The sequence below is a fragment of the Agelaius tricolor genome, unplaced genomic scaffold (genome assembly GCF_023055355.1).
Source record: "Agelaius tricolor isolate 1412-34295 unplaced genomic scaffold, bAgeTri1.0.p SCAF_7, whole genome shotgun sequence".
Lineage (NCBI taxonomy): Eukaryota > Metazoa > Chordata > Aves > Passeriformes > Icteridae > Agelaius > Agelaius tricolor.
The window spans coordinates 24,345,272-24,367,737 of record NW_027269267.1 but is presented as its reverse complement, the minus strand read 5'-3'; the positions used below and the strand labels follow the sequence as shown (position 1 = coordinate 24,367,737).

At 36.4% G+C, this 22,466-nt stretch overlaps 1 protein-coding gene across 5 annotated transcripts in view; it reads right to left on the bottom strand.

Moving 5' to 3' along the window:
* MYO16 (myosin XVI) overlaps positions 1-22,466 on the bottom strand; it is a 359,080-nt gene that overhangs the window by 181,515 nt on the left and 155,099 nt on the right. For all 5 annotated transcript variants that reach the window (XM_071430590.1, XM_071430592.1, XM_071430591.1 and 2 more), the window contains exons 6-8: positions 17,925-18,049; positions 14,006-14,131; positions 45-120 (exon numbers count right to left, since the gene is read on the bottom strand). In XM_071430590.1, coding sequence (XP_071286691.1) covers positions 45-120; positions 14,006-14,131; positions 17,925-18,049 — 327 coding nt within the window. The remainder of the gene's footprint in view (positions 1-44; positions 121-14,005; positions 14,132-17,924; positions 18,050-22,466) is intronic.

The following is a 22,466-nucleotide window of genomic DNA, read 5'->3' as shown; positions in this document are numbered from 1 at the left end:
CACAATAGCTAATATATACACTACATACATGGATTTTCACCTACCTGAAGGCTTTTCATTATTGCAGTTAAGAAGATTGGGGTTTGCCTGGTGCATCAAAAGCAGCTTCACAAGATTGGTCTAAAATGGGCAAAACCAGAGGTGTTTGAAATGGGAGAAGTAGGACAGGTGCCTGTCACTCAGTTTATTCCTTCTTTCCTGCACTATCTGAAATCATATGATAAACCACACCCACCCCCATCCACCTTTTCAACCCCCACCTTCTTCACCTACTAAGAACATTTCTATAAATCACAAGTGGCAGAGTCAAATTCAATTCTTTGACGATTTCCGGATATCCTTGGCAAAACTCCACCTCCAAATCACCTTCCACACATGTGTAAACAAATTCACAGAGGAAAAAACCTACTACCTATCACCACCTGTTAAGACTTCAATCACAAATATTTCTTTGTGTCTTAACTAATCCAACAACTGTGTGCCAGCAGTGTCAAAGGGGTCTGACTCACAGCCACCATCATAGAAGTAAATCTGTTCTCAGTCAGTAGTAGAAATTGGCATATTTATCTTACGTTTACCAAAATAATCTAATCTATTAGTAAAGGTAAAAATTATTGCACAGTAGGGGAGGGTAGAGTATCATATAATGAAAAGGTCTAAAACATATTTTTCAATTCCTGCAAGGAGCTGTTTTTACTGAGTTCTTCTATGGCCGCACCTAAGTCTCTACAGATATTTTCCCATCAAAAGCTGTAGCAATTTCTATCCTGATAAACTGGTCAGAAATGAGTGAAAGGCTGCATAAGGAACAAAAAATACTTTGAGAATATGAATGTAGAGTCCAACTAAATTACATAACTATATACATTTTTGAATATATGTTAAAGCAAATAGAATAGGAGAGAGGAGAGATGAGGATGGGCTAAGGGGGAAAAATTCTGTGAAAGTAAGAAAGGATTCTTCAGAGAAGAAGAACACATCTAGAGATAAATGAGATCTGACCTGGAAGTCAGCTAAGGGAAAGGATAGTCATTTGGCATAAATGCAATAAATAAATAAATAAATAGGAAAGAAATCATTGCAATAAAAAAAATCAGTTTGGATTCAGTACACAGGAGGAAAATTACTAGAAAACACCGTGATAATGAGGAATCCATTAAATGCAAAGAAAACCCCAAACTTCAAATCATTGAAAATCAGAAAAATATTGTTGCAAATTTCTATAAAATAAAAAGATCTTGCTCTCTTCAGCTCTCTTCAGATTTCTAATGCTGGTTTTCTTTTCTTGCAGTAACAGCAGAAAATTCAGCAAATTCCAAGAAGTGGGGAAGCCATAACAGGTTTATTTCCAAATCCAATTAGCCCTACTTTCCACTGAGAAATTGCAAGTCATGTAAAAATATACACATGTATATGTCTTTATTAGGAAAAAAAAGGAACATGCTTAGTTATGGAGCTATTGAATAATCTCTGAAAAGTGGTAGTAGCTGTATTAGAGGAACGAGGCTTTGAATGCATTTTCAGTATAATAACAATACACAGCTTTTAGGGTTACCGAAGGTTTGGATTTATTTCACAAGAAATACCATGCTCCAATATCAGTGCTTCCTGCTGCCAATGAACTATCTCCTGCTGGGATTCCTTGATGCATGTCACCAAGACTAAGGTATTTGGGTCACCAAAAATTTCAATAACCTGCTTTTGGATACACAACTCTCCTGTGCTGGAATTTAACTCATTCACTAATGTTTTAGAAGGAGTATTTCAAAATACAATTTAGGTTGTAATGTAAAAATACATATCTTCAGAACTGTGTTTAACAGAAGAAATATTTGTAGAATAATTACAGCAAATTACCACTAAGCAGAAGTATTTCAATTGCAGAGTTACAAATAAAATACAAATGACTAGGTCAAGAAATAACATAATACCTTATGAATTATTGTATAACCTATGAATAAAATTAGTGTGCATGCATATATATATATGTATATTCCTTTTTTTCCAATGTATTCTTTGCCAATTCATGTAAATTAAAAAAAAACATATAGTGTCATGACTTACTATACATAAAATGCCACAGTAATGGCAGTTATTTAAAATATCTGCTTATAAAATATCATTTGTCTTGCTTCTCCTTTTACACCCTTGACGATTTATTCAGTACCTTTAGAAAGAGCACCAGGAAACATCTTAGACTTTAACTTTCTCCTTTTAGATCTTATCTCTGAATATCCTCCTTCCAAAAATACAAAATTAGTTAATTTCTGTATTCATAAAGCATGGCCGTCTCTCTTTTCCTGGTATTCTGCTCAAATTGGAATATTTCTGTCTTCCTATGACACCTCTTACTGGATATCTTATCCTTGACTACTGAGAATGCTACTGCAAAGAATATTTTCCTATCTCACACTTTAATCTGAAAGTCCCACCTTTTAGATTCCCCTGGCTCCATCTTTTCTCGCCAAGCCAGAAGATCCTTGCCCTCATTTTCAAAGGACTTCAGAGATTCTCCATTATTTATGTATTCCCATTCGTCCACCATTCTGGCTCCAGTTCCCACTGCACATTGGGCTGTGACTTTGGCCATCACTAATACATTGTAAGATACCTATTTCTGTACTTCTTCTGGGCTGCACCTTATACTAATGAGGAAGCCTTGAAAATATTGGTGAAGCTAGATTGTGAGCATCCATTCACAACCTGTTCTGAGGTGATGCTTGCTGAAGAGAAACAGGTGATGGGCTATTCCACCCCTCAGAAGGACTGAAACTTGGCCCAAAGGCTGGGCCCAGAGGCTGCTGATGAGTGGCCAGCAGACTCAGTGGAGGCCAATAATCAGCACTGTAACCAGCACTCTACCCCAGGGAACAGCAGCGGGGCCTGTTTGACATCCCCATCAAAGATCTGGTTGATGGGAAAAGTTCTCTGTTGGCATTAAATGTGAGGAGTGGCTGATATGCGAGAGGGTTGTGCTGCCATCCTGAGGGACCTCAGCAGGCTGGAGAAATGGGCAGACATGAACCTCATGAAGCTCAATGTGGCCAAGTGCAAAAGAACAACCCCAGGCACCAGTACATGCTGAGGGCTACCCAACTGGAGAGGAGCTTTGCAGAAAAGGACCTGGGGGTACTGGTAAATACCTTGCTGCACATGAGTGAGCAATGCGCTTTGGCTAGGCAGAAAGCAAATGGTTCCCTGAACAGCAATGAGGAAGAGTGTTGCCCATACTTGACCTATGGTGAACCTTCCTCACTACTCAGCACAGGTGGGGTCACACCTGCAGTGCTGTGCCCACTTCTGAACTTCTCAATACAAAAGAGACATGGAAGAGTCTAGCAAAAGGGCACTAAGATAATTAAGAAACTGGAGCACCTCACACATGAGGAAAAAACGTGAGCTGGAATTATCAAACCTGGGAAACAAAGGTTCAGGGGAAGCTCATCTCAGAGTGAGTATCTCTAAAGGTTCAGGGGAATCTCATCTCATCAGTGGGTAAATACCTGAAGGGAGGGTATAAAGATGACAGAGACAAGCTCTTTTCAGTGGTGCTTAGTGACAGGTCAGTAGGATACTGAGGTATCTCCCTTGCACCGATGGATTGAGGGAGTTGGGCCTGTTCAGTCTGAAGATGAGATGACTGGGAGGGGACCACATCAATCTCCATCAGCATCTGAAGGGAGAGTGTCAGAAGATGGAGCGAGGCTCTGCTCCATGGTTCTGAGCAACAGGACAAGAGGAAATGGGCAGAAAATGATTCACAAGAAGTTTCACCTGAACATGAGGAATAACTTCTTTAAATGCAGGTGACCATGCACTAGAAGCAATCACCCATAGAGGTTGTAGAGTCTCCCTCACTGGAGATATTCAAGAACTGTCTGGACATAATCCTGTGCCCTGGGATGATCCTGCTTGAGCAGGGAAGTTGGACCATATGACCCACTGTGGTCCCTTCCAATCTTATCCCTTCTGTGACATAAGGCAGCATAAATATATTTACTGCAATACACATTGTAAAGCCTCCAAATACAATTGCCCTGTACCAAAAAAGGGGCTAAGTTTTACCATGCATTAAATGCTAGCAAAAAAAAAAAAATACCACCCAAAAAATGCCGAGTTTCATAAAACGAAGGCTCAGGAACACCATTGGTGGCAAGACTGCGAGGCTTCTTGCCACAGATAAGTAACTGCAGTGACAGAGTAGGAAATATAGGGCATGCAGGGGTAACAGAGATTCCTCAACAATCTCCCCATGCACTTGAGGCTGCCAAGGCATCTCCAAACTGCTCTCAAACCATGCTAATTTTTACTGGCAATTAATTAGCTGTAGAGCAGAACCAGTATTCCTGAAAAGTGTCTTCTTTCCTTTCTTGTCTGGTCACATATTTTCCTCTGAAGCCATGTACAGGACATTACATGTGTATGAGCATCTGCAAAGGATAAAATGCTGGCTCTGCCTGAGCTTTTTTAGCTCTTATTATCCAAGTCCCAGTCCCAGAGCCACTAACTCAGATCATTTATTCTCTTTTCTTTATCATCAGAGGGATACCTGCTTAAGTCCTAAGTGCAGAAAGCTGGAGGTTTTATGCAAATGTCCTCATGTGCTGTTTTGCACAGCGATGAATATGCATTATCCAATTTGCATGAACCCCCAACAGTAAATTCCTTCAGTCTTTTATTTTCTTCCCTATCATCACCAAAATTTCTCTCCACTCCTCTCTGTCTGTTTCGACATTGGACATATTCTGTAATCTCTAAGGGACCTGGCTCACCATCAACCTTTTGGTTCCTAACCTCCTTCTCCATTTTTTATTCTCCAGGCACTTCTTCATATCCACTCCTCAGTTCTCTCAGGCTAAGCCCTCACCACCTTCTTCTGGCAATTTTCTTCTACCTGCTGACACTTCTCAGTTTACGACTGGATATGGTCCCCATCATTTTTCTGGATATGGTCCCCACCATATGCTCATCCACAGTGAGGCAAAGATGTACAATAAGAAACTAGGGGAACAACAATCTTAAATCAAAATCAGTATTATTTTTGACCATCAACCTCACACTATTGTGTGAAATACAGTAAAATCACCAAATATAGCTAAGGTATATGTTCATGAAACACAGTGAAACCTCTAGACAGAGCACAAGAAATATCACTGTTTACACCATTGTACTCTGCAGCCTTTACCACTGAGTATGATGACCTATTTCTGCACTCATGAGGACCAGTTTTCTATTGCTCACATGAGTAAAATTTAACTTACTGGGTTGAAAAGTGCATGTTTAGCTGTGTGATTTCTGTTAGGCAGTTGCTAGGACTGCTGCCTGTGAATGCTTATGATTTTTCAATTTTCAATTTTTTTTGTGTGTGCTTTTTCTTGGGTTTTTTTTTTTTGTTTGTTTGTTTGGTTTTTTTTGTTTGTTTGTTTGCTTGGTTTGTTGTTTTTTTTTTTAATTAGAAAAAAAAGGTAATTAAAAATTAAGCCCTTTTGGTGGCCGGCTGGGGAAAATATTTTACTTATCCTTGTGAGCTCCTGTGTTTGTATGATTTGAAGACTTTTATTAGGTAGAAGATAAATTCCATAGGCTTAGAATATTTTTGGTTGTTGTTGTCTGCTTGGAAAATAATCAAAACTTAGCCAGGTTTAAAAACTTTGAAAAAATCAGCTACCCAATGCTTGTAAGACTGTTATTGTAATTGATACATCAGGGAGCCCCCTTTTGCTAGTACAGTCCTACATGTTAATAAAACTAGTAACAAGTGCTCTATTTAAATATACAGTTGGATGTTCAAAAGATTTGCAATAAAAAGAATAAAAAATCAGGGAAGAAGTTTCTATTTTTATTAGTACTGTTATTATTATAATTACTGAGCTTCTGTGACAGAAGTGCTGTAGTTTAATGCTAACCATATATTCCATAGATTGAATAAATAAGATCAGATAAGTCATGGAACAATATAACTCCTTAGAATAATACTGGAGACTATTTAGCTAATTAAATGAGGTGATAATGGGCACTTAAGCAAGCATCAAGGACACAAAAAGAAAAATGTAGGCTAGAAACCTTACTCCTGGGGAGTGAAACAAATTCCAAGACAGAGACTCCCAACATTAGAGAGGAAGATACCTATTAAGCCATTGGAGTTCCTGTGAACTGAGCTTCTAAGATCATGCATTTGTTCTCCATTACATAATAGTATGTTTTAGATAACTGTGTCCCTTACAGACAAAATTTCATAGGTAAAGCCCTAAAAAAGAGCAATAGTGTTCAGAGGCTAAATAGAATTTCCTCTGCAATTGCAAATCTGATCCACAGTACTCTTCTAAACACAGGAAATTATGTCTGAAACTCATTACAGATCTCTATTCTTAATACAATATAGATTAGGAAATTTTTTTTTTCTATTTGAGTGCAGAGAAAAGGGGACCATAACCAACTGTGGTCAGCAAAGTGGAACAGATCAGGAAAAGTAGGTTGTGGGAATAAGACTCACAGCAGGGTAGAAAGCATTGAGGGGGGCTGTGGAATGGAAGAAGGCATAGATAAAAAGCTGGAATCTGGAACTAACAGTGTGAAATAAATGAAGTGAAAGGGAAGAAGAGAAATGTGGCAAGGAGCCAGGATGTAGGTAGAGACAGACTAATCAGAAAAATGAAAGAAGAAAGTGACATGTGAGGAAAAAAACACTGAGATTGAACAAGGGAGATTGGGACTGCAAGCTAGTGGGACAGAAGGGCAGGAAGGTTGGCATGAAGTCAAAGTAGAAAAAAAATGAAAGCTTGGATGAGAACCAGGGAGTGGAGGAGGGGTAGAAGCTGACTGTGCAAGGAATCAGGATTCAGATAAAGCTTGTAAGGAAAGGACATGAAGCCAGGCAAATGAATGGGACAATAAGGCAATAGAATAAGGACAAGAATGGAACAGACTGGAGGCAATGGGACAAATCAGGCTATGTGTGGGAGGAATGAACCGTAAATACTGCGTCTGTTCAGGCACGGAGCCTGGAATGGAACCCAGGCTCCCCAAGTGTCACCACCAACTTTCTGCAGACAGCAAGTTTAACCTATATGCTTTAAGAAGATGCCTCTTTAACCTCTGGAACAGTTCCAACAAAAAAAGGGAAGCCTAATGCTGTTTTCAGCTGTTAAAGCAAGTGACAAAGGTCATGTAAATGGTTTTCTATAGCTGATGTAAAAACTGCATCAGTCTTTACTTGAAGACTGATAACCTACATTTCTATTTTTCAATCCACCAGGAATTTTGACAGAGAAAACTAAAATAAATCAGGGAAAATATTATGTGATCTTGTGATTAACGATGCTTGTAAGTTATGGTCCTACAAGTTATATATTTATATTACAGAGATCAGAAATCCACTTCTCAAAGTTTGTGCCTAAAAAGCCTTGTTAGACATCTTTTTCATACTTGCCTCTCATGTATGAAGGTCACTATAAATGGTATTTTAAGGAAAATGAAATTTATATTGATCGGAGAGATCCTGCAATAACCAAGTATATAGTGGAGACTATATAGCACACCTCAGCTTTAAAAACACACATGTAAACACTGAGAATTTTGTAGTAATTTTGTAAATTGAGATTTTTCCTAGTCTGTATATGAAATTTGAACTCTTTTCTTATCATTTGGTATTGTGTGAATCTAGGATTCCTTATATTCTCTGCCCACAATTAGCATTTGAATCATCTATAGAAATCTTGTGAATATATTGAGAGTGAAAAAAAAGATATCACAAGCAGAAATCCCAAAGTGAGCTCTCTGTTTGAGGAAACTGAGTGTAATTTGATCTGAAGGGAAATACAGTTCTTCTACCTGAGTACAATCAGATATGCAAAATATGAACAAAAAGACTAAAGAAAAAAGAGACACGTCTGGATAAAACATGCTCTAGAGGATTTTCTGACCATAAAATTAAAGACTCCAACTACTTGGTAGGGAAAATATTTATTCTCTGTGTGACAAAAATATTGATCTATTCTTTTTGAAACACTGAATAAGCACCTCCTTCTTTAGGCTCTTCTCACTGAAAGCATTTGTGAAGTGTAGTTGCAGAAGTTCAGAAACTGCATTCAAAGAAACTCCTGTGGCAATGGCCAAACTTCATGGGATTAAGTATCATTTCCCACAATGAGTTCATATATCCATCTACACTGAAGCAAATTCCAGCAACAGATGTGGATTTTTTTGTTGTTGTTGTTTCAAGTGCAACATGCACTTAAAGAAATAAAAGAAATCTACAGGTCATAGTTGAGTGAAATTACTAATCTGTTTTGATGAACAAATTAGTTCCTTTAATAAGAGGGTATATAATCTGAATTTAAGCAAGGAGCAGAGTCCCTTTTGTAATCTGAAATAAATGTTTTGTTTTGATGAACTAAGTAATCAGAGTGGTATGATTCTGATCAATCAAATGTGTGTAAGAGAGAATATACTTACAGAATGACAATTTCACTCATTTGAAAATGACACAGGACGTAACGTGAGGTAGGCTTGATGACATCTATAAGGTTTTTTTTAATTATGTGGAATATTCCCAATTTATATTGGAAGAAATCCTTGCTAGTACAGGAGTTACTCTTGCAGAGATTCAGTCAGCAGTTGAACAAATGTCTTATCAGGTTTTTTTTTGACATCATGAAAACCTTTAAACCTCAAAGCCAGAGGCTAAATCTGTCTTACTAAGTAGGAGAGTGCAATGGAGCAAGTTTAAGTATCCCTTATAATCCACACTGCTTAACAGTTAGCTCTCCCCCTGACTCTCCCTTGGACCATTCCAACCAGCTCTCTACAAACATGACTAATCTCCTATAGAGGAAGCTAGCTTTAAACAATATGAATGTGGGCCAGGCTGTTGCCTGGCCTAATCCCTAGTCCTCTTTTATTTAGTGATTTAACAGTTTAGACATAGGCATCATCCCCCAAGGATGAAATTTTGGGAGCGGTAGTGTTTAAGCTACTGCAGAGTCAGCTCTGACCTGCATGTCTCTGATAGCTGTTTGAAAGGTGACATTTCTGTGATAAACAGCAAAGAAACAGCTTGTGCCTGGGAATTGTGCCAAAGTACCCAAGGCAAATGTCAGAGCTGCAGCCTATTCCCACCATGGGGAGGGCGAGTGTGCGCTCCCCTGATCACAGCAGCTGGAAGATGTCCAGCAGGGACAGCACTACCAATGCCAGATTACTAGCTGTCCACAAAGTAAATTCAAATTAAGGGGCCAGCCCGAGAAACACAAGTCACCCTTCTGCAGCTGGCACCAGTGCCAGCAGGGGCAGGGGGGTACCCAAGCAACACCGACGTGTGCCCTGCGCTGGTGCGCACAGACAGCAACCACAAACACACCAGCACTGCCCCTGCTGTGTGAGAGGGACACAAAGGCTTCCAGCTGCCATCAAAAACAGCGTGAAACACCTCTATGTCCAAAAGGCCCTGGTAAATTTACATAGGCAACCCTGACATATTCTAATTTCTTGAGGCTAGCTTTGTTTCCTTAATAATCTTATTTTTGTGTGTCTCAGGCGTAGATTTGGATGTGTGTTGTAGAGGTTATTATTTTCCATCATTTTATTAGAGTAAAATGATTAAGGTAAATAACTCTGATCTCAATACCTCAATAATATCAATTTTTTGTTATAATGTTAAAAACACAAAATTGCCTTTACCCTTAATTCTTATATGGGGGTGTGAGGGGAGGAAATGACAGCAGGAACTGCCATTCCTAGGAACTCAGAATAACATTGTTTAAAAATAGGTCTATTTTTTAATGTTTGCAGACTAGTAGTATTTCAATTAACAGTCTATTACACTCATTAATAACCTAATCTGTTTCTGTAAAGCAGATTCTTGTCTTACAGAGACTGACCTTCAGGCAGTAGCCTCAGCTGCCCTGTTCTGTACTCAGTAGTCATATCCTGTACACAGCCCTCAAACTCACCAGCAATATCCTGTACTCCTAGGCAAGAAAAATATTCTACTCTGGATCTATCTGCACATTCTGTCACTTACAGGACAATTCATTTATCATTCACCCATGCTCTGTTTTAATAGTCAAGACTGATAATGTTTTTACACAGTAAATTTATCCATTAAACTGGTTTTCTTTACAAATATTTGTAAAGATAGACACAGATAATATTTATAATATTCTTTTTTCAACATCAGGTAAATAATATGTTCTGACACTTAAAACTCTTACTAATTCTCTCTCTGGAAACAATACAACAGCATTCTGCTATGTTTTGCTTGTGATAAGATTGGTTTTGTTTTAAATATCTAACTCTACTCCTCCTCTAGGATTCCCTCTGTACAACCTTATGTTTTCTAAATACAAGGCATCAACTCCATCTGCCTTCATGATGACTGGGGAGACCCAGAACACCAGTGGGCAGTCACCCCATCCTTTAGCCCCACACTTTGATCTGGATTCCTCATGAAAGATTTAAAGATGTTCAGATTACACCTCTGACATATGCTAGCTGCCCACGGTTTCTATAACCAAGGAGGGTCAGACCTATAAGCAATGAATCATCATCCCTATTTTAAATGCATCCCCTAGAATTCTCTGAGTTGTCTTCTAAAGGTGATTCTTCCCATTAGATAAGAAAAAGCTTTGACTTTGTCCTTAAGTTTAATTGGTTAAATTTAGTTGAGAAGAACCCCATCTGAAATAAAAATGGATTTGCCATTACCAAAGAATCTCTATGAGCCAGGTTTATTATAAGGTGTGGATGCAATGTCTTTCACATGATTAGTTCACTCAGATTGATGTATCTTTCACCAGTAATTTTACATATAAATTACTGTGCAAGATGGAGCAGTAAGATTTTTATAATCCACTTCATTCACAACTTGAGATTTGTAACAAGAAGCTTACAGTGCCATTATTCTGTACAAGTTTCCTCCTGTGCACAGGCAAATTATATTTTCTCACTATAAATTTAAAACTTACACAGTTCCTTGGGTGGTTTTTTTTTGGGTTCTTTTTTTCTTTTTTTTTTCCCTCCAGGCAATGTAAATTTTTTTCATTTCCATTATTGCTATGCTCTTATAAATAGCCAGTGTGTGGGTTTCTTCCCATTTTGTGGATTTACAAATATAGAACAGTATATGTAGAGAGCTGAAGTGCTTCAACTTAGTCTGGATGTTACTCTAAAATAGAGTAACAATTTCTTCATATCCCGACTTTTTTTTGTAAGATAATATGTAAAATATACATATGTAAAGTAAGTACCATAAAATAGCTCAAAAACTAAATCTGTAATTTGTATAACTAATTTAATAGCATTTTATTAAGGTGAGATGCTTCTCCACATGAAAAATACATCTGCAGCTATTTTATTAACAAGAAAAGCTATCAGTCCTCAAGACTCTTGGAATATAATATTATTCCAATATTGGATGGGGTATGGTTGCAAGTAGTGCAGCACCAGTGCTAGAAACCTGTTCAATGACAATGATTTACAACAGGTTTCCTGAAATTTCTGTGACCACTCATTAAAGGATCATTGCTTATTAGACCAGCCATAAGACAAGTAAAGGTGATTCTGCTGTTCAAATACATTTCTGGAAGGACAGAAATCCTCCCAAGAACTTAAAAGGACATCAAATTAAAACAAAACAGACTTTATGACAGTCTTCCAGTACAAGATATTTATCACTGTAGCAAGTTTTTCAAGTGTGACTTTAAAAAAAAATATGCCACAAAAATGTGTTAGAAGAGTGTGAAACTGTAAGGGATCAAGTCCAGAATTTATATTAATTGCTTTTTCAGGGAACATTAAATTTTTCAGCTAAAAAATAACCATTTCCTCATAAACATACTTTAATTTAAAAGAGACTATCCAATTCATGTCCTGTCTAAGGTTATTTCCTTTCTGCCAAACTACTTTTACCAAAAATTGGAAAAATGCTCATATTAGTCTATAATTAATTACTCAAAATTGAATTATAAATACAGTATGCATGTGAATTCATTCTAAGGTGAAAAGACATTTCAAAATTATCATAATATGAAAGGAAATTTTAAAAACACCCTGATGGTGTAGTTACCAGAAATGAGTAGAAGATATGCAATAAATCCCTTTAATAAAGGAATTTAAATTATTTACTTGTTTCTTACAAATAGAATCACACAAAAGCTGTATTTATCTGCTTAATAACATTGGCAAATTATATAAAATGCTAATAGGATATTTCTAAACTTTATTATTTACTAACACTACAAAGGGAAAAATATTTGGCCTGTATTTAGCTAATTTTAGTGAAGAAGAAGTACAGTGTTCCTTCATGGTCTTTGTCTGTATGTACCCATACTGGTTTTATTGAGACTAGAGCAGCTGGTCCCTGACTCCTCACTGAAAACTCCTGAAATAGCAAGAATTAACACTATTGTCATCTGGGATATAAGGGAGATGCAGTCCAACAAAAGTGCCAACAAAAAGAATAATTTCAAAATAGCAATCTGAGCTCTTAGAATTCTTCAAAAGGAAAGACATTTTTTCCATTAGCCACCTTCAAATGACAAACTTTACATGTACAGGCCTGTTTCTAAAAGAAAAATACCAATCTTCAGAAGAAAAAGAGTATTTCAAGTCATCCAGAGTTAGCGTTGCAAACATATGAATGCCACACATATATAAGGAAAGGTAAGTCCTTTCCCAGCCCTTTCAAGTGATTTCTTTCAAGTCCTCTTCAATTAAACTCAGGTTTAGCTCTACAACAGAGGAGATGTACAGCTGTAGTATAATCACATTGTTGCAGTACAAAGCCCTAACTTGTAAGCCATCCTAAAATGTGAGAATAAGAAGCTCAAGACTGCATCACTGTTATCCCTGACTTCTGAGCAAGAGCTTTCCTGCCCTACTGAACTCTGAACAGGCAGAGTGAGTGCAGAGGGATCAGTGAGAGCAGTAGAACTGAAGCAGAATTACAGAACAGAACAGGGTAAGATAGGATGAGAAAATTAAATCTACAGTAAATTCAAAAGACCCCTGATACCTCACTTGCTAACAAAATTTTGGTTCAGCAAATCTCTGTGTGAAATTTTTCTCTGTAAATTTACAGTACCTGAAGTATTGAGGATATACTTCAGGCCACATATATGTATATTATATATATATATATATACACCAATAACTTAATCTGTTATGAAAACATGCAGATCTTTGACACTCTAAAAAAGAGCAGGCACAGAGTATCTCAATAGGAGAAATCTATTACCCAGCAGAACTAATTAACCTAAATAAACATACTTATTTTTACTATTTTATTACAACTTTTTGCTCCATTTTTACTTTTTTCTTGTTATAAAGTGTATTATTTATTTTCTGAAGTCTGAGCTAAGATGCATCTCAGAGGTTTTTAGAAGACACCTATGGGTAAGTGGTGATTTGTGAGCCCTGAGGTGGGTGGAGAGCTGTGAAGAGCTCTCCGAAAATGGTCAAACTGTAACAAAGACTCACTGAACATGTCTGGGGAGACTGAGGATGAAGGAGAACTGACAAGGTAAGAAAACTGAAAACTGAAAAAGTATTAAGAGGGACAAGTCATGTTTAGGCATGGCCCCTAAATCCCAAACTCAGGACACCCTTCCACAACTCAGTGACTGGAAAACTTTGAACACAGCTGCTAGATGGATCCTGGACATTTATTCACAGAAATACACACAGCAGAAATCTAAATAAACTTTGATATTAGACTGTAAAAATAACTGACAAAGTGTTTATTTTGTCTTCCTTTCAAATGTCAGTGCAAACCTAGTTTTTGCTGCAGACAAACTGTTGCTGGTGGTAGCTTGAGCTGGTTTGGGTTAATAGCTTTACAAGCTTCATTATCAATGGTCTCTGTTATTTCAGATGCCAATCTGTACTACAGGAATGAGAAAGCTTTTTGCATTAAAGTAAGAATAGCCTCCCAGACTTGAAAGAATTTGCTATTGCTACAGAAAACTACCACAAAGGAAAGAGAAGCAAGTGAAAAATCATGCTTTACCTGTCCATACTTTGCAGCCAAATGTAGGGGTGTCCAGTACTGATTATCCGCTGCATTGAGATCAGCCCCATGATCTAGTATCAGAGATGCAACATTCTTGTATCCATTAGCACAGGCCACATGCAGCTGCAATGTAAAAGTTAAATTTTGCATATATTAATAGTTTAAAGAACTCATCCATGGTGTACTACTTCATATCTTTACTAATCACGGTTACAGCAAACGCAAAATGTACATGTGATTACTACAGGCTAGAAAACCACTGCAGAATCTTTTTTAGCATTTATAAACAAGATGCACCTGAAAAAAATAATTCTAGCTTTTTGTGAGCTACTAAACAATCTAGTCTATTGCTTTTCATATAACTTCAAGCAAACATGCTTTCAAGCACATTCAAAGACTCATGAGCCAAGGTGGAATCACAGATTTCAACAGAGCTTGAGCTCTCTTTGAGCCTAGAACTTTGTTTGGAGCAGTTCAAGTATCCCAGATTTAAGCTGACACTACTCCAAAATGAATTCATTAATACATAATCAAACCAAGCACATTGACACTGCAGCACAAAATTAGTGACAAAAAATACTTTCTCAGGTTTGAACCACAAAGATTTTCTTTTCTATACTTGCATTGCTTTCCTAGATATTTAATTATTTTAATTGGTAATTGTTTGAACAATTTTAGTTGATTTTCTGTATCTCTAAACTTCATTGAAGAGTCAAAGTGGAATAGAAGGAGGGTGGAAAATGCAGTAACAGAGTGACAAAAACTTAGGTCAGCAGGAACCTCAGGAGATCAAGTAGTGCAACTTGCTGCAAAAAAAAAATAACTTCAAAGGTAGCTGTGTTTGCTCAGGGCTGAGTAGCAAATACTGTAAGAATGATAAACTGTGAAAACTGTAATGGCAAGAAAAGGAAAAAATAAATTTAAAAAGTATCTTTATTGATGGTGGATTTGAGGAGCTGGACATTATATTTTGCAATGTATTATTATTTAATGCTCTGTATGTGTTTGGCATTTATATCAGCAATCAATTCCACCATATGCTATTTATAGGATGAGATTTTTTAATATAAAAAATGCCAGCAGCCATGTGCGGTTTTATTTAAAACAAATAGGAAGTGTGCAAAATAAATATAAAAACAATATAATAGCAAACAGATCTTGTGAACAGAGAAAAAGGGAAAGACATAATAGGGCAATAAAATTATTTTCTCTTATAATAATCAAGTAGAAGAAGAAAATACAATAAGGAATCCTATATCAGGGAAAATATGTAATTGGCAGGTTTTGGTGGAAATTGTTTTTTATATGTGGTGAACAACTGAGGCACATATTTCATATGATGAGATTGACCCAGGGTACAGTTTAGTGGTCTTTACCTTCTCATTGTCCTCTGTTGTAATTTCAAACATTCCCTTCAGTTCTAGGAACAAGGGGGACAAGGCCTGAATTTGGAATTTGGCAAAATATAATTGATCATCCCCAATCAGAAGAACTTAATACTCACACTGGTCAGTAAGAATAGGGCATAGGAATATTGCAGAAATTGAGAAGTGAGATTACAGTTGGTTCCTGTATCCCCAAACTGCACAGCCCCACAGCATGACTTTTTCTCCTCAAAGCATTGTTAGCTGAAGATATTCTTTTTCTGGTGGTTGAAATGGATGGATAATGGCAATAAAAAGGTCTTGTAATAAACCTGTTACTACAACTGAGTAGTTCCAAAGTCACTGTAAGAATAGGAGACACTAAAATGAGAGTTTGGGATATAATTTCCCTTACCTGCTATTTCTGGTTCAGCTGCACACACAGAGCATACATAAAGTTTTCACTATGAACATGATTGATGCAGAGGAAAAGAATACAGTCATTAAAAATCTTCCCCTGGAAAGGGGGCAAAACTCCTCTGGGGGCAGAACTTTGATTCTGCATGCTATGATTTCCAATCAAAACCCTCAAATCTTTCCTGTAATTTGACACAGCTTCATGGTGGAGGGAGGGTGTGTTTTAACAGAAGAAACTACAGCTTCTATCCAGACATCAACCAGACAAGAGCTATTTTCAAGCAGCGTAAAAGCTCCTAGGAAATATTCTATGGCTGAAATCTTTCAAAGAAAAACTATTAGAGGAGAATACAGCAGAAAAAAATCAGTGTCTGTTGGTAATGCATGTGCACAAATGTAGTTGTTATGAGCCAAGGAGAATGTGTATATTTATATATTTAAAACAACTTCTTGCTTGATTCATCTTAACTTACACATGGACATATATATGTATATATATGTATATATATATATATATATATATATTCTGTCAAGAGAAATTTGAGATTTCAGACTTAAAAATTTTGATTTGAGACTTAAAACAAATATATTTGTCTTTTTTTTACAGATAGATGTAGAGGGAAAAAACCTTATTTCCAGAACCCTCTGATATCCATACAACATTCACAGACTGGCTGACTCAACACCCATGAATAAAGAGATAATTGTTTAAGAAATTCTGGATGTTCCACCAATTTTTCAAACAAAAGTTTCACATAATAGAAATCTCAAAGAAATGCAAAGTTACCTACTTTGTATCTATTTCTTGAAAAAATCAGATTTCAGCATAAAAACTTTTCATGCAAAAAGTATCCCTTTTGTCAACATTCTACTAAGCATACAGCAAAAACCCCAAAGTACTCACAATGCTCTTCTCCCAGTATTTGCTGTTCTGTTAAACACCTTTCAGAAATGTATTTCAACTATTCCAGCTAACTACAGGAAAGGTTTTATACAGTTGGATTTATTTAAGTTCATAACTCAGTTTAACTGAGACAATTGTGACTAAAATAGCAATAGAAGTACAACAGCTATGTGATTTAGCAGCTTAGATAAAAATATCAGGAAACTGGAAGGTAAATTAATGCTTTTAGGAAATAAACTAAAACTTGTGCTTTGTCTTCCCAGCCCTTCTCTGCTGTCTTGTTTTTCAATTAACTGCCTTGGGATTGTCACCCCAGAAGTCACAGTGTTCTGTTTCTATAGAAGCCTGTGGCTGGATTTAATCCAGGTATGAGGCTGATGACTTTTTCTGTTATAGCTTAAACGCTCCACAGATATAAAAATATAGAATGATTTAGTATATTAATTATCAGGCAATGTAATTCAATGCAAATGCAGAAATGATAGTAATAATTATTAGTGTTCCAATTATATTTGCACAGTATTTGCAGAAAAAAACAGGGAACTTTAAAAAATGTATTCAATATATTAATGCTGCTGATTTACCATTTATTGATTGAAGGATTGATTGATTGATAATGGTATTGAAGATTTTATATGCAAAGGGAGTATTCCACATATGCTATGGAACTACACATGAAATTAGAATTATTTGACAGCTGAAGAAATAGGATTCCTGACAAAACAAATGGATAGAAGATCTATTTGCAGGAAAAAAGTATAATAAAACCCAGTAACTATAAATAACATGCAAATTTGGGAATAGGAGTACTTTTACATGTATGTGGTGAATGCTTCAATATACTGAATCAAGATTGGATTGCTATTGTGTTTTAGTAGAACTCAGGCAGAAGATAGGACCCAAAACCAGGGATCACTCAGTGAAGTTTCAGCCTCTCTCACACACAGAATGTCAGACACCACATGTATCTCCTACAGCTTTAAACAAAGGTGCTAATATATTTGCTATTAAATTTAATGTTGCATATTTGTTGGCTAGGAGAAAAGAAGTTGTCATTGAGATGTTGCACTACCCTATTTTAAAATCCATATTATGCATGGAATTGACACACATCTATTTTCAAAACACCAGGTAGAAACAAAACCCTCTTAAGAGAACTGCCTTGCAAACATGCTGAACTTGTTGCAACACATGCATATTCCTAGGGTGATGATTCCATACTGCCACTCACCAGGGTAACTCCTTCATCATTCTTCTGATTCACACTCCCTCCACTCGAGATGAGCTGTCGGACATCTGTAAGCATTGTCATAGCTCTCTGAATCTTCATTTGGCGTAAGGAATTCAGCTCTACACCTGGAAAAAGAAAATGATAAAATTCTGCTATTTTCTTCATCAATAAAGAGCAGCTATATGATTTTGTGTAATGGGTTTTTAAAAGCTTAATCAACATTTAAATAGACTTCAGTATATATTTTTCAGTGTTTACTTACCTACCATTACCAGAAAGTCTGCTCCTATATTTATTAGTTGATGCATGGATGATTTAAGTCAGTGAGCAATATCCAATAAACCACACTGATCTCCTACTGACTGCAAGAGCAGTTGCAGGTGAAGGAGCTGCAATATAATGAAACCCACTGGGAGTGTGAAATAGCTGTGATTGGGAAAAGAATTAAAAAATCTAAGGAAGACACTCAAGTGTTTGGGACTTATTTAATTTTTTGTCGTTGTTGCATTCTTCCAGCCCTGCAAACACATCACAGTACCCAGACCAGTCCCTCAAATTTGGTGGCTGAACTGCTTGAGAGGTTGTGAGTCAAGAAAATTATGTTAAAACTCAACACTTTTTTATGTGCCTGGGTTATTTCTAACTGAGATTAGCTCTCCAGCTGAGCCTAGACCATTTCAAGGCCCCATAAGCCAAGAGGAAATGTGGTGTGGCAGTAGGAACAAATAGGAGGGGATAAGAGGAAAGAATGGTATAGGATTGCTTGTGTCAGCATTGCTCCTGAAAGAATAATTGTCAAAGAATGGTATCAAAAAGAAGATAAGCAAGGCAGTCTATAACTTAAGAAAGCATGGTCTCCAGTCTGAAGAGGTTTAAAATAAGAACCAGGATACAACAATAGTGTGAAGTGATTAAATTAGCAACTGGCTGTGGTTTGATTGGAACAAATAACCTTAGTTTGGGATTTCATTCTTCTGCTTCTAGTTCCATGTGATTATTTAAATACATATATAGAAAATGAAATTTTAGTATAAAAATTCTATTCTGGCCATGACATTGCAAAAAATCATATGAAGAAATGATTTATTATTTCTCTTACACATTTGTCACTGGGTTGAAAAATGACAAACGATAAATTAAATTAATGAATATGTATTTAATAATGTTTTACCTTCAACATTTCTTATAGTTCTTTATATTACTAAAAAACTGAAGCTTGTTTCAGAGTAAAATAATATTTTCAGTTTCTTAGTTTTAATCTGCCCTGTATAAATGGGTGCAATTTATACCCTTGTATAAATGGGCGCACAATATGTAGGTCATCAAAGAATTCAAATAGTTTTTTTCAACATGCCACTGTACATACAGCTTTATGTTCTGTTGCCTGCAACACTTGTAAGAGTTTCACCTCTGAAGTGAAATGTTGAGTGTAATCACTGTCTTCCAATTCTTTTATTTTTAGACCTGTCACCTAAATGTTTTGTGGGTTTTTTTATCTGGATCAACCCTGTAATCTTTCATATTAATGTAATTTAGACAAACACATACGTACATACATACATATATATATATATATGTATATATATGACACTGATGGATTAAATTAGACAATGTCCCCAAAGGAGAATGTGTTTAACATCCTACTGCCTGAAAGTTGCTAGACCAGAACACAATACCAATTTCACAGTATGCTCTCGGTGTCTCCTAACAATCATTTTTTTTTTGTCAGAACTACAGCTTTTATGCCTTCATCACATTTCAGAGTAATTATTTGAAACTACCTGATGACATTTACAGACTACCAATGCTGCATGATGTCAATTAATTTTTTTTCCCTTTCTGTTTCTACCCATTTCCTGCTTTTTGCAACAGTAAATTAACGGTTGAATACTTTTGTCCCAGTAACCGAACTCTCCCAAATACCTAAGGGCAATATACACCCCAAATTAATTCTCATTTGCAGTGTTGACTTGGCATTTTAAACACCCAACATTGAAGACTGAGCAGACAAAATTAAACTTCACTGGTCCAGATGAAGTTTTTTTCTGATGTTCTCAGGTAAGGAAGATTAAAGTATAAAAATAGATGAAGCATTTTATACCTGATGAAGGCAGGCATGCTTAAGTACTGTTTACAGAACTTATGTCAATTTTTTTCTTTCTCTTGATATATCCAGTAAACAATTAGAAAAAGTTTTGGGGTTTCAAGTAGAGAGGAAATGGGTGGAAATTAATTTACTACCTCTTTATCTGAGAATATCTCAAACACTCAAAAACAAAAACTAAGTTCACAATCCACAAATTAGAAATACAGTTTCTGATTTTCCCAGGAAGAAAAAATGAAAAATGAAAAAATCCAAAAAAAACCCCACTGAGAGTGAAACACAGTTATTATGAGTTTGTTTCCTTCATCATGTTTAGCATAAATTACAGTAATGCCTACAAGTTGAGGGCAGAGGCCAGCTGAGTTTACTCAGCCTTTTCTAGCAATTTACTACTGACTTACACCCAACACAGAGAATTAACATATCAGTACACTGTTATATTAACAGTGAAATATTGATCCTTACTCCCTGTAAATTGCCTTTTATAGAAACTTGGTTATGACTTAGCTGGGGCTACCAAAAACCTAGCTGTTGAAAGATTAACTCTGCTCATGTATAAGGGAAAATCAAGAAATGCATTCAGTTGTATTAATTGCTGCTTAATAATTATTTTCTCTCATAAATGTAATGCAGCCATGAGCTCAGAGAAAACGCATAAACCACAGAGCAATAAAAGTCACAGTCTGTGTGAATATAAAACCTATTCAAGACAGCTTTACTGGCTTCAAACTAATAGTTGTATAAATGAATGATACATATTTCAATAAACAAACAGAAGAAAATCAGCCCAGCAAGAGAGGTACCAAAGGGACATGCTTCCACAGACTTCACTTTTTAAATATTCAGAGTGGGTTTGAAAATGCTACAGAAACAATAGTTTCCCTTTCTCTATCTTTACAAAAAATATAATGAATACATGCAAAAATAATCTGTTTCAGTTTTAGAAACATAGTTTTGAATTCCAAGAACTCAGGAGCTATTTAGCTTCAAGCCAAGACTTCTCTGGTGGGGAGCTGAGAAGCAGATTTATCAAGCATGCACACGTACAATTCTGTGAGCCTCAAACAAGGAGACCTTGTCAATAAGTGCTTTCCTTTAATCAAGTTCATAATTCTGGGGAGTTTGGTCTCCCTCCCCAGGGTGTGATACTTTCCAGGAATTTAGATGGAACAAAAAAATGCTGCTCTTACAGTAACTAACTCTCACTGCCTGAATTAAAGAATGACCTTCACGTTGCTTTTCAAAGGGGAAATGTGGTTTAGATATTCAGCTGAAATGGGACGACAGCCAGCATGAATAAAAAGAGGAAGAAAAACACATTGGCATCTACTATGGGAATGGATTCACATTTCAAAAACTGGAAAGTAAAAAAAAAATAAAAAAGGCATATAATGGAAAAAACACTCAAAATATCCTGTAAAATCAGAAGGGCTACACAGTCAAGAATTCTGCAGGAGATAAGATGGAAAAGGAATAGCTAAAACATCAGTACATCAGTGACCCGGCAGGGCACGCATTTGGTGATGAGTATCAGCACTGATGTCAGGCAGGAATATAACCTAAAAGCTACAAAATAAATTACCTCTCTCTCACTGTTTAAGAAAATCACCTAACAAGGCTGTTTCATGTGCTTTGGCTGTCTCACTCTCTGGCATATGGTTATAGAGGTGACAACCAAAAGGAATAGAAAAACCTCAGATAAATAATGCATTAGTAACTTTCCAAAAATGTCAGTGATAAAGAAATGCAAGGCAAACAGAACTGAGGGTTGCTATTAAACACCTTTTTCTCACAAATGTCCAGTACAAAGAAGTGTGCAAGGAGAACACCCATTCCTGGGATCAGTACAAAGAAAAGCACTGAAGCACTCTGGCAAACACCCATTGCACACACCCTCAGCAGCCACTCTAGCTGTAACATGCAGGTCTCATTCTCCAATGGGCTTTACATTCTTAAGGAGATTTCAACAGCATTTTGTCTTGCAAACACAAATGTACATTAAAAACTTTCAATGGCTTTGAGAAACCAATCTCTCTCCTCACACTTGAGTTTTTTCTCACTCTTATCTATATATCTGTCCTTCCTGCACAGAGCTGTAGATAAATCAAGGCTCTTCACCCCATGTATGATGAGCCTCTCTTACTCTTCTATAATTCAGGGGATACCACAGTTCAGAATTTGTATTTTTCTTCTGTGCAGCATAGAATAGGATGTTAAAAAAAAAAAATCATGATACAACTCTTTAAGTACTAATTTTAATTCATTGAAATATCTGAATGTATCTATTATTTTATTTGCTTAAAGTTTTAGAAGGACTTTTCTGGCTGCTTACTAGATATCTTAGTAAAAAGCATTATTTTTGTGAGATTACATTGTTCAATACCCCTTGTGCACTTGGCATTATGTGAATCTGATTTTCAAAGGTCAGCATATAAACA